The following is a 15,209-nucleotide window of genomic DNA, read 5'->3' on the forward strand; positions in this document are numbered from 1 at the left end:
TGGGCTTGGTGATGAGTTTTTAGGTATGACACCAAAAGCATGATCCATGGGAAAAAAATTGGTAAATTGAATTTTACTAAAATTAGAAACTTCTGCTTAGTGAAAGACACTGTGAGAAGAATGAAGAGACAAGCCACAAAATGGGAGAAAGTATTCGCAAAACACATATCCGATAAAGAACTTGTATCTAAAATATACAAAGAACTCTTAGAACTCAACAATAAGAATGACTAATCCAATAAAAAAATGGAGAAAGATCTGAACGGTAGATATACACATGACAAATAAACATATGAAAAGATGCGCAGACCAGATGTCATTAGGGGATTTAAAATTAAAATGACAATGAAATATCACTATATACCTATTAGAACAGCCAAAATCAAAAACACTGAAAATACCAAAAGCTGGTGAGGATGAGGAACAACAAGAAACACATCCATTGCTGGTGGGAATATAAAATGGTAGACCAACTGGGGACACAGTTTGGCAGTTTCTTACAAAACTAAACATAATTTTACCATACAATCCAGCAGTCATGCTCCTACGTATTTACGCAATTGATTTGAAAACTTATGCCCATACAAAAACCTGTACACAAATATTTATAGCAACTTTATTCATAATCACCAAAAACTGGAAGCAACCAAGATGTCCTTTACACACCCATATGATGGAATATTATTCAGCAATAAAAAATGATCTATTAAGTCACAAAAAGACATGGAGGAACCTTAAATGAATATTGGTAAGTGAAAGAAGCCAGTCTGGAAAGTCTACATACTGTACAATTCCAAGTTTATGACACTTTGGAAAAGGCAAAACTATAGAGACAGTAAAAAGATTACTGGTTGTCAAGGGCTCTGGGGTAAGGGAGAGAGATGAATAGGTGAAGCATAGGGCATTTTAAGGGTGGTGAAACTATTCTGTATGAAACTGTAAGGGTGGACACATGTCATTATGCAGTTGTCAAAACCCATAGAACTGTAGAACACAAAGAATGAACCTTAATATAAACTATGAACTACAGTTGATAACAATGTATCAACATTGGTTCATTAATTGTAACAAATGCATCACACTAATGCAAGATGTTAATAATAGGGGAAACTGGGGAGGGATGAGGGTGTGGGCTGGAGTGGGTATATGGAACTCTGTATAATCTCTGCTCAATTATACTGTAAACCTAAAACTATACTAATAAATTCTATTATTCTAAAAACAAACTGAAAGCAAGGAGACCCAAAGAAATAACTTTTTTGGTTCTAATTATAAAGGTAATATATATGCCTTTATATAAGAGTGATATCAAACAAAGTAATACATGGAAAGTACAACGTTTTTATTATATTATACTTTGCTACTCTTCTTGACCTTAATATAGTCTTAGGTACATGGAAACAGATTGTTTGTAAACAACAAAACATATTTCAATAAAACTCATCCACTGATACTTACACTTTCCTTTGCACACTGGAGATATTAAATGCCTTCTTAGAAATGTCATGTCAACTATCTTTTTAGGGTTTCTAAAAGGTATGTTTTCCAATGTTTTGGTCGTACTGATCTTACTTACTGGAACTATCTATGACACTCCGGGATGTGAACAAATCATCTTATGTTCGCCACCTCCACAAGCAAGTAACAATGCTTTCACCTCTAGTCTTCACGTTGCAGTTTTTGTTTGAAGTTTTATGGGCAAGATTTAGCTCCGTAGATTTGGATAGAAACGCAGGTCTGACATGTAACATCAACATCAGGACTAAAAGTCCCAGGACCACAAACCACTGCAGAGGAAAACACAGTGGAGTAGATTATTATAATTTCAGTTAGAAGTATCTTATACCAATAATACAAATTGCCATTAATGTCACACCATTGACATTCTATATCTATGTTATACTACGAGTAATGTTCAGCCAGTTAAGTTGTGGAAGATTATTTATGAGGTTTTTTTTCTTGGCTGCACTGAGCGGGTTGCAGGATCTTAGTTCCCTAACCAGGGATTGAAGCCGGGGACACGGAAGTGAAAGCGCAGAGTCCTAACCACTGGACTGCCAGGGAACTCCCCATTTATAAGTTTTAAACATTGTTATCTGATGATCTTAAAGCCAGAAAAAAGTTAGAATCTTAGCTATTTTTTCCTTTAGCATCAGCATTTTACAGTATCTTCTGCATTGCTTCATTTATGAGTTCCTATTTCTTGTTTTCTAGTTCCTATTTACAATTTCTAGGCAGGACCATTTTGTTTTCTTTCATAGTATAGTAGCTTAAGTCAGAAGGGCTTCCTTGGTGGCACAGTGGTTAAGAATCCACCTGCCAATACAGGGGACACGGGTTCGAGCCCTGGTCTGGGAAGATCCCACATGCTGCGGAGCAACTAAGCCCGTGCGCCACAACTACTGAGCCTGCGCTCTAGAGCCCGTGAGCCACAACTACTGAGCCCGTGCACCACAACTACTGAAGCCCGCGCCTAGAGCCCGTGCTCCACAACAAGAGAAGCCACTGCAATGAGAAGTCCGCGCACCTCAACAAAGAGTAGCCCCCACTCGCCGCAACTAGAGAAAGCCTGCACGCAGCAACGAAGACCCAACGCAGCCAAAAAAAAAAAACACTACAGAAATATTTTGTAATACAAAAGATTACATTAGCAGAATTCATATACATGAAGATAATTATATTTAGAAATTTGGGCTTTGAATTTTTACTTCCCTTTAACTAAACGTATTTTTTTGGTAAAGAGAACCACTATAAATATTCAATTCAATTATGCTAAGTGAATTCTGACTATATAACCTAAATAATTAGATATTTATATTTTATAATTACCACAACAGGTAGCGCAATTGCTGTGGAGACCTTCATTTTTTCCAAAGCCTGGACGACAGCTATCTATTCGTACTATCAGAAAACTGTGGTCCACAAAATGCATAGCTGGTAGAGTTTTATTAAAGTCATGGTTGAAAATATATGCTTGGCTCCGGAAAAATTCTTCTATTCGATTTCTTGCCTAAGATTTAAAAACACCAGAGAGAAGTACAATTACTAAACTATGAACCAAATTTCTCCTCCTGTATCAGAGGCAATGAAACGTAATACAAACATGCCATTGCTTTACACAACAGATGAATTCCTGAAAAGTTGCATGTTAATACTAAAATTAGTTTAGCCTTGACCTTACCAATTATTGTCAATTTTTATGCACAACAGTTAAGAAAAACTAAATTGAGGTTAAAAAGCACTTGTTTTGAATTATTTGCATCATGTCTATTCCACATGTAGATAACTGGGAGTTCATTATTTCTAATTCCAAAAAGCCAAGCAAAATGGAAACCAAAACTTTTCTCTAATCAGCATTACAGACTAATGGTATAAATTTTATTTTTTGAGCATGGGGCTTAAATAATAACTAATAACAACCCATAAACCATGCACAATATTAAGGGTATGCGCTCAGGGATAGAGGAGGAGAGTGAAGGGATTTTTTAGACTATGTCCTTAGCCTCTAAGGAGGCAGAGGAGAGAGCAACTATTTTGATCAGTGCAGATACAATTTTGGAAGAACCACTGTTTTAACCTAGGTTGACATGATTGTAAGGTTGTTCTTCAAGCTGCTGCTTAGTTACATTTGGAGAACAAAGACCAGTGATCCATCCTTCTGTCATAGGAAAAATACATAATATTAACCTGGGGAGCTATATAACATTCCAGATATACTCTTCCAAAACATTTTTAAATAGCCAAGATCTCAACAATCTCAGTTTATAAAACTGAAACCAAAAATCAATAATACTTCATATTTCAGTTTTTAAATAGCTTTGTATACTATTCAAATACTTTCCCCTTACACTGAAATTCTCACCTGGAGGATATTATGGTTAGTGGTATCTTCACAGTCAACAGACTCATTGCATTTACCTTTCCACCCTGGTGCAAAAGGATTAACTGGAGGGGGAAAAATAACATTTTCACAGAAAGATTCCAAAAAGTTCCAAACATTCCAATAAAGCTCCAAATGCTGAATTCAGTATGCATGTGTGCATGTGTTTAATCTATGTAATTCTAGTAATAAAGTAAAGGTGCACAATTTGAATGATTTATACATTATGATTTCACTCCATCTGGGGGCTAATGGAGGTAACTACAAGGCTTTAAAATGAATAGTAATAAATTTGGTTTGGTTTCTCCCTTTTGTTAAGTTCTCAAAAATACAATTTAAAATTCTATAAGAAGTTATAAGTTAAATATTAGCTACATAGTTAAAGCCCATATTTATAAAATGATATTAAGTTCTAAAAGACAGGCAACAATATATCATAGTTGAAGGCAAATAATGTGTTAATTTTTAAAACCACAACCAGGTTAAGACCAACAACATACTTTAGTGCTTAACAAACATTTAAGGCCTACTATTTATAAGCTTTCTATAATAATATGGTAATTAATTTTGTAATTAAGATTAAACACATAAAATTAAAGAAATATTAAAACTTTTTTTACCTTGAAAGGCTATAAATAGCTCAGGAATGAGGCCATGTTTTGGGACTTTAACAAAATGGCATTTATATGATGGTTCTATGACATGGCATGACAAATCAGAGATTAAATTATCCAAGATTTTCTTCAGCATTCTAAAAAGCAGATCATTATACTTTCCTACACAAGATTTTGTGGTAAAACGTACAGCCATCTGATATGAATAGTCAGGTTCCCGGTAGGCTTTAAGAAAGATGAGAATAAAACAATTGTGCCTAGCATTAATTTCCAAATAACATGTAATATTAAATCCCATCAATCTTGCAAACCAGCACAGAAACTTAATTTATCTAATAAAATGGGGTTTTTTGGGGTATTTTATTTTATTTTTTCTAATAAAATGTTTTAACAGTTTATCCTCACAAAAAGATATAAAACTAATAACTTTAATGAAAAAGGTTATTTTCATATGATATATTATCCACTCAGTACAAGAGATTGTATGGTTTCTGTGAGCTGGCTATATATACAAGTTAAAAGTATCAAGAAAAAAATAAGATTTTGACAGTGAGGGTCTTAATTTACAGAAGTGTTGCTGTCAGCACAGTCCAGTGAAAAGGATCATTAATTTGCTTTTATGGAATTAAACACCAGTTTTTAAATTACCTGGCAAAGTTGTGATAATGTAGATTGTGCCTGCATACCTAGACAGTGGGAAGTGGGAGGCTGAAAGAGGATTATTTAGGACACACTATCTTGATGTCAGTTTAAGTTTGCCTAGTCAAATACACCCAAAATACTCTATAAGTCATAATGATTATATATAAGACTCATTTTCACTAAATGAAGAAACCATATACTTAATTCTGATCCATATTAAATGTTTAAGTTAAAATGTGCCTATATTCTTACCAAAGATCATAAAGTCATATCTCTGCTTTACTACCTTTTCTTCTTGGGTTTCTGCTTTGACAGTCTTATAAGAAAGAGTGCATGTGTAAAGTCCAGACAAAGGCTCCAGAAAGTCTTTCACCATCAGCTTTCCTGTTTTAGTTATATTTATTCTATTATTTCCTAAACAGAAAGAGTAAATTACTTGGTTATTTAACATGTAACAATTCAAACATTATTTAGTAAACTTGGGGTTACAAATAAATACAAAAATTTAAAAATTAATGGACTATTTTAACTTCAAGAATTCAACAAAATCTTAACTCTGTCATATTACTCAATGGAAAACCACATGAGATAAGTACACTTTTGAAATATATTTTGGTTTTCTTTAATTCATTTCTTGGCATCTAATTTCAATTGATTTATGCCAGTAATTCTGTAAGTGAGATCACACTGCCTTATAGTTCTATGCAATTTCTTCACGTAAGACAGAAATTAACAATGCTCATATTATAAGACACCCTCCTAACATCGTGAAAAATTACATATTAGTTACCTCATCTCCTATCACAGGTGCTGCAAGGATAAATTTTAGGTTTTATAAAAACTTCTGAACTAATACAGCTTTGGGAAGTAAGGTACAAAAATTACTGCTTCAGCTTTTGCATAAGGAGAAAATAAGGCACAGACCAAGATATAATATGATTGTCTAAATATGGAGTAAGTGAATCTGTAGTTAAAATTAAATTTCAATTGGTTCATTCCAATAAATGACAGTGCTTTTCTTAAAAAATGTTCTCATCATTAAGAAAAGAAGATATTAAAATCGAATAACTTACCTGTTAATGGCTTTTCATTAGGCCCAACCCATAAGTAGGTGGGGTCCACTGTTTCTTTTTCAGCGAGTTTCAAATCCATACAGACAAGGATTGGGCTACTGTGATGTAAATTTACATATACTTTCACTGTGACAAAATAAAACAATATATAACTACATTATATAGCAAAATTAAATTAAGAAACACATTTCCTACCATTTTGTCCCAAAGTTACTTTGATTAGTTCTTTTTGGATTTCACTATTTTAAAAATCAGCATATCATTATAACATTTGGAATGCTGAAGTCCGTTCTGCTTCTCATAGACTCTTAAAACTCTAGACTGCTACAGAGTCAGTATTTTTTCTTTTTTCTGTGATATTATAGTGTTATTTATAAAAATGTACATAATACATTTTATTTTTTTTAATATTTATTTATTGATTTTGGCTGCCCCGCGTCTTAGTTGCTAAAATGTACATAATACATCTTGATGTACAGATTCAGAACTAACTAGAATAAAAAAAAATGTGAAGGGTTAGTGGAATGAATTTAAAGATCAGAAAAGGATCTTTTGGTTGCAAAACTATTTTAAAGATGATCATTGTCATCCCCAAGGCAAACATGATATTTAACTATAAATTTCCTCTGTTAGGAACAATAATTAAATGGGACAGACGAGGAAGATTTTCTGCAAAACCTATTCTGTTTCGGATTTGATGGAAGCAGCAACAATGTGCTTGCAACCAATACAGTCCCACAAGATATTAATTTTAAAGCCTACTGAATGCCAGGCTCTGAACATATAAAGAAGACACCGTCCTACAATTTGGTGGTGGCAGGGAAGGGGAGGGCCGCCAAACACGGAGAGATTCCAAACCTGACCAATGCTATGAACCGGCCCAAAGTTATCTAAAGTTAGCCTTGTGACTAATTTTCCTTGGCGGGTGTGAGAAAGTTTCATCACAGTGACAAATGACATTTGAGCTGAGCCGTAAAGGATATGTAGGAGTTCTAGTTAATAAGGGAAGGTATAAGGGCATTCCAAACAGAGGGACTTCCAGCCCCGGAAATCACTCCTCTGAGGGGGCCTCGCATGTTACAAAGCAGCGGGGACACCTGGAAGTGAGGTGGCATCAGAGAAAGAGATCTGAATTGAATCTTAGCTCCTAACGAGCTATGCAGCTTTAGGTAAGGTGATACAACTGAGGCGTAGTGGCGTCGCTGTAAGGATGAAACGATGCAACAACCTTCGGGAAGTGCAGAGCACACAGTATACGTTCAATAAATGTTTGCTCCATTTCCCTCCTCGGGAAGAACCTTAGCAGAGCCACGGAGTCCCCGGCTCTTCGGGCAGACTCTGCGGGTGAAGAGGTCCTTATTACCTGGGTGTCCCGGCTTGCCATAAATGAAGCCTTTCTCAGTGCGCTCAGAATTACGCTGCCATCCAACTGCGGAGGAAAGAAACCACTGACTTTTTACGTAGAAGAGAAGCCAAGGCTCAGAGAGGGGCGGGGCGGGGCGGAGGAGGCAGGACGGAGAAGATGGGAGAGGCCAGGGGACCTGGCGGGAGGATCCCCACCTCCTGTGAGGTACCAGAGCACCGCGGAGAGTAGGACCCACGCTCGCATCACGGCTCAGGGGCTAGCGTCGCGGGAGGGTTAGGCGTCGAGGGGCGGGCTCCTTCCTACCTCAGCCCCAGCGCAACTCCTCCCCATCTCCCCTCCACCGAGAGGAGCAAACGGACGGGGATCGACTCCCCTACCCGTCCGTCGCTACGGCGGTAGCGGAAGCGCAGGAGAACGCTCGCGTGAACCGGGGCCTCGCGCGCGTGGGCCGAGCTGGGCGCGTGGGCGGGGCTGGGGGCGGGGCGCGGGCAGAGGGCAGGGCCTTGGGCAGGTGCGCGGGAGGCGAGCGCCCCGCCCCCTCGCGCGCACGCGGCTGCCGTCGTGCGCATGCTTCTGATGCTTCGCGCCTCGAGTCTGGCGCCGTTCCCCCGCGATGTCGGTGGCTCGGTTTTCTCTGAGCAGTCCCTGAGAGAAGAAAAGAGTAGAAGAAAAGAAAGCAAGGCTTCGCGTTTCGGTCACTTCCTTAGTCTGGGGGCTGAAGAGATCGACGAGAGGGACATGGCGGTCCCAGTGGGATTGGGCGGGTAGGGAATGCGATTATCTGAGGACCTGAGGAGGGAGAAGCTTGTGAAAACTTACACTTCACAGGAAGCAGAGAGCCCCGCGTGGTAATTTCCTATGCCTTTCTTCTCACGAACTGTCTGAAACTGTGTGCACAATCTTTTTCAAACTCTTATTAACTGTATTCTACCCACAAAATGAAGAACCGCTAGTGCACCAATAAGGCATCTCCAGGCCTTCACACTCTAGAGGAACCTTTAATCTTCATCTTCAACTTCGAGTATCACACGGCGTTGAGAGACCCCGCTTGCAAATGTATCCAGGGTCGTGAAGTAAGACTGCTTTAAAGAAAGGGCCCAATTGAAAGGCGAGATCCCCAAATGCTTTTCCTGCGGGGAGGGATGCTAAGTCAAGATCAGCGAGCTCCGAAGGGGACCATGCCAGCGTCTTTGATGGTTCCTTCTTGGCTACTAATTTGATGGCCTGGAAAGCCCTGTGTGTTGTCTGTGTCTTAGCAGCGGGACACCCTCAGTCGTGGTTTTGAGTAGGCTGGTGGGTAGAGAGCCCAAGGTTCAGACAGGGTGCAGAATGATTATTTGGGGTGAGATCAAGAGTTTTCAGTTTTATTTCCTTTGAGCCGAGTCAGTACTTGGACTATCTCAGATGGTCCGGGAGCAACCTTTGTCAGTGATTTCAGTTTTAGTCACTGTTAATTTTACCTACATAGCATAAGCCATGAAATGTGATTTGGTGAGTCAGATCCACCCATGTCAGTTACCGTGTCTAGATTCATGGTTTAGTCTCAACTGTTCCCTTCTTAAAGTGATGATAATGAAGACAAATTTAGGCATCATCTCTGATTCCCTGGAAGTTTGTCATTTCAGTTTTAGTCAAAGTACATTATAAACCCACAGTGTTTTATTACCTTCCCAGTTATAAGTAATTGATCCTTGTAAACGCTGTGTGATCAACTCTGAATACTATGAGAAGAGACCTAACCAAGTGAGTAGTAGTTATTTGTTCAAAGTATCCATTCACTCTTTTAGAAGTTTTAGATTTAAGGAAAACTGTGAAGATAGTACAAAGAGTTCTCACGTACACCCACCTATTTCCTTACTATTAACATCTTACATTAATTATCGTACATTTCTCACAATTAATGAACCAATATTGATACCTTACTAAATAAAGTCCATACTTGATTCAGATTTCCTTAGTTTTTACCTAATGGCCTTTTACTGCTCCAGGATCCCAATCAGGGTCCCACATTACATTTAGTCATCAAGTCTCCTTAGGTTCCTCTTGGCTGTGACAATTCCTCAGACATTTCTTGGTTTTGATGACCTTGACAGTTAATTACAGTTTTTATGACATTGACCTGACCTTAATTGGTCACTTTGCAGAATGCCTGTCTATTGGACTTTTTCTGCTTTTCTTTTTTCATTATTAGACTGGGGCTACAGGTTTACGGGTGGAAAACTACAGAGGTGAAGTGCCATACTCACCACACTGTATCAAGGTACAAACTATCAACATGCCTTATATCATTGTTGATGTTACCTTGATCACCTGGCTGAGGTAGTGTTTGTCTGGTTTCTGTAATATAAAGTTACTCTCCTCCCTCTCCCTTTTCATACTGTACTCTTTGGAAGGATGTCACTATGTGAATCCCACTTTTTTTAATCTTTTTTTTTTTGCCACGCCACGTGACTTGCAGGATCTCAGTTCCCTGACCAGGGATTGAATCCGGGCCACAGCAGTGAAAGCCCAGAATCCTAACCACTAGGCCACCAGGAAACTCCCATACGTGAATCCCACACTTAAGGAGTGGGGATTTAGGCTCCATCTCCTTGAGGGCAAAATAGCTGCATAAATTATTTTACCTGTTTACTTTTTATCTATCCCCTTAAGTGTCATTCTCTTGAGTCTGAAATACTCAATTCTGAACTAATTATTTACAAAGTAGTAACACATTCCATTGCTACGCATAAAGAACATTGTAATGGAAGCTAAACGTTTTCTAAAACTCTTTAATAACCAAATAACTATTCATCCTTACACCATCCCTGTGAAAATTTACAGTTCCTCTTCTGCTACTTTTGATGTGCTATTTTTGCTTTTAGAAACTAACAAACAACAAATTTCCCCTTTCAATACTAAAATTAGACCTAGTGTTTAGAGTATTTCTCTGAAATTGATATTATCCTGTAGAACTCCAACCCATACAAGCTATAGAGATGCCATCGTGGTGCCATGATCTTAAAACAAAGCCAATACAAGTTATTAACTCATTTAAAAATTATATACCTATACCTATATCTATACATATCTCCTATACCAAGGCATATTTAAAATAAACTAAAATTCATAAAATTACAACATGCGTTCTTTAACTGGTAAGTGTGGGTTTATTCTGATATGGCCTGCTGATGCACAAACTCCCAACCTTAAGTCTCAAATATATTTATATATATCAACAACATAAGTTTCTAACAAGGGTGAAAGTGGTCTTTCTGAGAATCATTTACATGTTGTCCAATTCAGCACACTGTGTAACTTTATGAGGACTCACCTGAACAATGTCCCTTCGACCTCAATGTGAAGAAAGATTCTGTTTTTGAAAAATTATGTGGTCACTTCCCCTTTCCTCTCCCTATAGTCAAGTGTGTGCTTGACCTCTATAAAGTGGCAAGGATGTTGGGAAAAGATGTTAACTCTGTGTCCTAACATCTTTGAGTTAATTTTACTCTTATTGTGTCTCCCCAACTCCTTAGCACTGACACATTATATATGTATTTTTGTAAGCTGTTTCAGATCCTATTTGGAGGAAGACAAGGTAGCAGAAAATAAACACACATAAATAGAGTGTGTAGTATTTTGTGAGTGGTGGCAAATAAACCAAGCAGTTCCCAGAAGGGAAAACAAAGTGAGAGAATTGCTTCCAAAAATGAAAAAGTTGAGTTGATGAAAGTGCCAAAATTCTTTGGAACTGTCTTAGAACTTTCTGAAAACTTGGACCAAGAACTTTTATTATGTGAAATGAAAAACTGAAGAAGTAAAACATATACATCGAATGAAGTGAATTCTCATCGATGGCACTCATGGCTATCATCCCTGAATCTAGACCAAAAGTTCCAGATTTTGCTCAATTTAAGACAAACCTCTTTTAACTTATACTTGAAAGAAAGCAATCCAGATCCTCCCTCCCGCCATGTGATATTACTCTCCCATCCATTATCCTTCCAAAATGGACATTTTGAGACAATTTACAGTCGCACCGTTTCCATCCTATCGGTGTTCTTGGCTTTGACATTCAAAAGGAGGCTGGAGGCGCGGTAGGTACCTCCGGCGCTCCGCGGTGAGCGTCCTTTAAAGACGCCGCCAGCCAGCGCCGCTGTAACCCTGCGCACCGGCCGGTCGCCGGCTCCTGTCCCTTTCAATCTGCGCCGAAGCGGCGGCCGGATCCCGGGGACTCCCCGCGCTGGGAATCTCCCGCCAGCTGCGCGCTGCGTCCCGGCGACTGCAGGAGCACGTGGAGAGGCCGGGTAGCCAGACCGGCAGCTCCAGCCCAGCCCGGCGGCGAGATGGAAGGTGAGCCTCCAGCCCGCTTCTTTTCTAAAGGGTCTTTAAAACGCTCTACCGGTGCACGCAGCAGAGAGAGTTCCTTCTGAATCTCGGTTTTGCTTCTATTTATTTCTTTTGTCAAAAGAAAATATGAGGCATTTCAGAGGGCAAAGCGTGTCGGTTCTCATACATCTCTCATTTGCTCCCCTTCCCCCACCCCCCAGCTTTGGACAGTGATAACTTCTCCACAATTTTATTTCTTAGGGGTTGTCAGGGGTCAACTCTAAGTCTGCAGAGGAAGAGTACTTATGGGGTGTCCCTGAAATGGCAGCAAACCTGAGTTGGAATAACTAATCCTTTTGCATGATTTTTTCGTCCATGGCTTCACTGTCTATTGGAATTAGGCTAACCTGAGTGACTTCTTTAGAATGAAAGGTGACTTTTTTCTTCTAAGGGTAAAGGCTGTCATATGGGAAGGTAAATTTTAAAGTGTTGGCGCTTGTGGTTCCCTTGGAACTCGATCTTCTAATGATAACTTCTTTACTCAAAGCAAAAATCAGGCTCACATTGTTTCATTTGAATTAATTTTGAAAGTCATAAAACTATCCTCGCTTCTCAAAAATTATTCAGTATGTACTTCCTTGGGATAATTAAAATTTCACACTACTATTGTAAACTTTTCAGTGGTCTTTTCAACAAGTGTTTCTAAAACCTTGAAAATGGCAGACGCATCTCAAGTTGGGGGGAGGTGGTGACAGAAAATCAGAATTTGTGAGAAATGTATTCATTCTATTAATAAATGAGATACTGACACCTAATTAAAATGTTAACTTGATAAATATTACGAATAGCATGGACATTTTCTTCATAATAATCAAAGGCTCTCTTATTGCCAATGAACCTTGATCTTTGGCAGCTTTAGGTCTAGGGTATATGAAGTTATTAAAACTTGACTGAATACTTTAGGACATGAGATAAATTTTGTTTCACAGTATAATTGAGTGCAATACTGTGGTCTTAAATCCTCAATTTGCACGTGGGTATGTTTATAATTTTTTAAAACTGGCTTGGCCCTTATATACATTTTTTTCCCTCTAAGTAGAATGCCAAATGATAAGTCAATGAACAGTATGTATGTAGAAAATTTTAAATGACCATTATTGAATAATACTTCGTGTTTTCTCTTATGCAAAACTTTCTGTTTTAAGTTTTTAAAAATTATCAAGGTTTAAAAATAACTCTGAAAAATTTGCACTTTGACTATTTGAAAAATGGTTTATGACGTGTAATTTTTAACATGTAAAGATTTCATTGGCCAAGAACAGGAAAAAAATTAGGTTGCTGTACACTATGAAAAAATAATTTTTAAAATTCTCATGCTTTAATTATTACAAATGAATTGCTGAATTTGTTTTTGTGAAGTTATAGATCAATACTTTAACACTATTTTTTCCTAGTCTTAATCATTTCACTTCTCAAGAATAACATACAGAATACTGTAAGACAGTGGAAACTGGAATGTTTCTCTGTAAATGTTAATACTTCTGAATTCATTTATTTAATGTGAAATAAAGAAATTATTAACTAAATAGCATAATTTAAGATATTAAAGCCCTAACAAAGGCTTTTAGATAAGTCTGAATAAGAAGGGAGTGAAAACTTGTGTAGAATTTGATTTGGAATGAACAGACTATAAATGGAAAGAGGTAGAATATAGAACTGGATCAGTGATAAGTTGTGAGTTTAGACGAGTAGATTATATTCATAGGTCCATACAGATAGATGTTATATGGTATGCTTAATGCAAAAACTTCAACACTTAAATCAAAAAATAAAATTAACAAAAAGGTTAGTGATGTGAATTTGGCTATTCTAACATCAGTTCCTTGAGGACCAGAGTATTTGGTGTAGCAAAATATCTGGTTCATTATAACCACCCAAGATTGGCTAATCTGGCTCATGTATTTGATATTTAAATAAAGTACTTTCATATTATCTTGATATTTTGGTCTCAATCTAGAATTTGACCTATAGTGTATACCTCTCATTTCTTGGCAATATAAGCAAGTAGAGTACTTTATGGAATACTTTTATTTTCTGCCTAATTTGGGGGTCAAATTAATATGCTATAGTTTATTGTGAAATGTGAGGCTATATAGTCAGTCATTCCTTCAGCATATAAAATCTTTTTTAAAAATTCATTCATTTTTTTCATTCATTACCAGACATTTATTGAGAGTTTCTATGTGTGAAGATGTCAGATGAAACAAGCTTTTGAAATAGAAAGCTTGTCATGTAAAAATGAAAAGACTTAATGCATATAATAAATCAAAAACTATAATTTTTTTCTTTTCTCACAATTTGTGATCCTAAATATTTTTTATCCAGAGATTCTTTATGTTACTAAATTTTGTTATTTGTGCTGTAATAATATCCCTTCTGTCTGATATGGTTGAGAAGTGGGTGGTTCACAAATAATGAATTTTACAGGTATTGGCATATTTCTCATTTAATATATGACCTTTTATTTCAACAATATTGGATAGAAATCTTTCTAAGAGTATTTATTACACAGCCCCCTGCTTTATAAACAAGGTCCACAAGAGAAAACTTTATCTTGGTGACCCAGGCTCACTATTTTGACCATCAGGTAATGTATTGTTCTATAGTATTTTCTCACGGGGTTTTGAACTGTGTAGAGCTGAATGCCCCTACACTAAATATTCCCAGGTTACTGTGTAATTTTTGTTTCCTTCTTGATGTCAGCTTCTCACCACATGGCTTTTGTGGTAGCCATTTTTCATTTCTGGGTTTCTTTCTATGCTCTGGATGGTTGGGATTTACAGATATATAGCCTCCAGATGGTGGAGTTTACTAGCCCTGTATTATGAACATGTGAAGGTTGAAATGGTAAAATTCAAAGGAACAAAAGCCACAGAAAGGCCATGGGGTCCAGGTAGAACACAATTTTAGAAAATTCCCGTTTGTGCTTCCTATAATCCAATATGCTATTTCACACTTCCATGTCTTTGCTAAAACTTTCACCCCATTCTTTACCTAGTTATGCCTACTCATCTTTCGAGACTCTTTTGAGGCATTATCACTGTGAAGGACCTCCTCATGACTTTCCCTGGTGGTCATTTTTTTGAAAAGTGGTCACCACTTTTTCTGGTGGTCATTCTACTCAGTCCCGTCACCTCCCTCCAGCTAGGCTAAGGACCTTTCCTTACTGTGCTTACTTCTGCCAGTTGTATTGAAATTATTTATTGATTTAAGTGTTTATTCCCCCACTGGTCTTTAAGCTTCTGAGGGCAGAAACTGTGTCTTAT

General features: G+C 37.6%; 1 protein-coding gene across 1 annotated transcript; it reads right to left on the minus strand.

Annotated features, from left to right (window-relative positions):
- Positions 1-1,692: 1,692 nt before the first annotated feature.
- On the minus strand, positions 1,693-7,818 carry ZPBP2 (zona pellucida binding protein 2). The gene is made up of 8 exons (XM_061176287.1): positions 7,770-7,818; positions 7,573-7,638; positions 6,210-6,335; positions 5,389-5,550; positions 4,501-4,719; positions 3,863-3,945; positions 2,830-3,010; positions 1,693-1,787 (listed from the first exon to the last, which is right to left on the minus strand). The coding sequence occupies exons 1-8, from the start codon at positions 7,816-7,818 to the stop codon at positions 1,693-1,695; spliced, it is 981 nt and encodes a 326-aa protein (XP_061032270.1).
- Positions 7,819-15,209: the final 7,391 nt, after the last annotated feature.

Source organism: Eubalaena glacialis, chromosome 19 (assembly GCF_028564815.1).
Source record: "Eubalaena glacialis isolate mEubGla1 chromosome 19, mEubGla1.1.hap2.+ XY, whole genome shotgun sequence".
Taxonomy (NCBI): Eukaryota; Metazoa; Chordata; class Mammalia; order Artiodactyla; family Balaenidae; genus Eubalaena; species Eubalaena glacialis.

What these genes read in the sequence shown, in the direction of transcription:
- ZPBP2 (XM_061176287.1), bottom strand. Translation starts at nt 7,818, where the DNA reads ATGCGAGCGTGGGTCCTACTCTCCGCGGTGCTCTGGTACCTCACAGGA. An exon ending in TGGCAAGCCGGGACACCCAG is followed by an intron (nt 6,336 to 7,572) that starts GTAATAAGGACC and finishes ATTTTGTCACAG; the next exon opens with TGAAAGTATATGTAAATTTA. An exon ending in GCTATTTATAGCCTTTCAAG is followed by an intron (nt 3,946 to 4,500) that starts GTAAAAAAAGTT and finishes TTCCCCCTCCAG; the next exon opens with TTAATCCTTTTGCACCAGGG.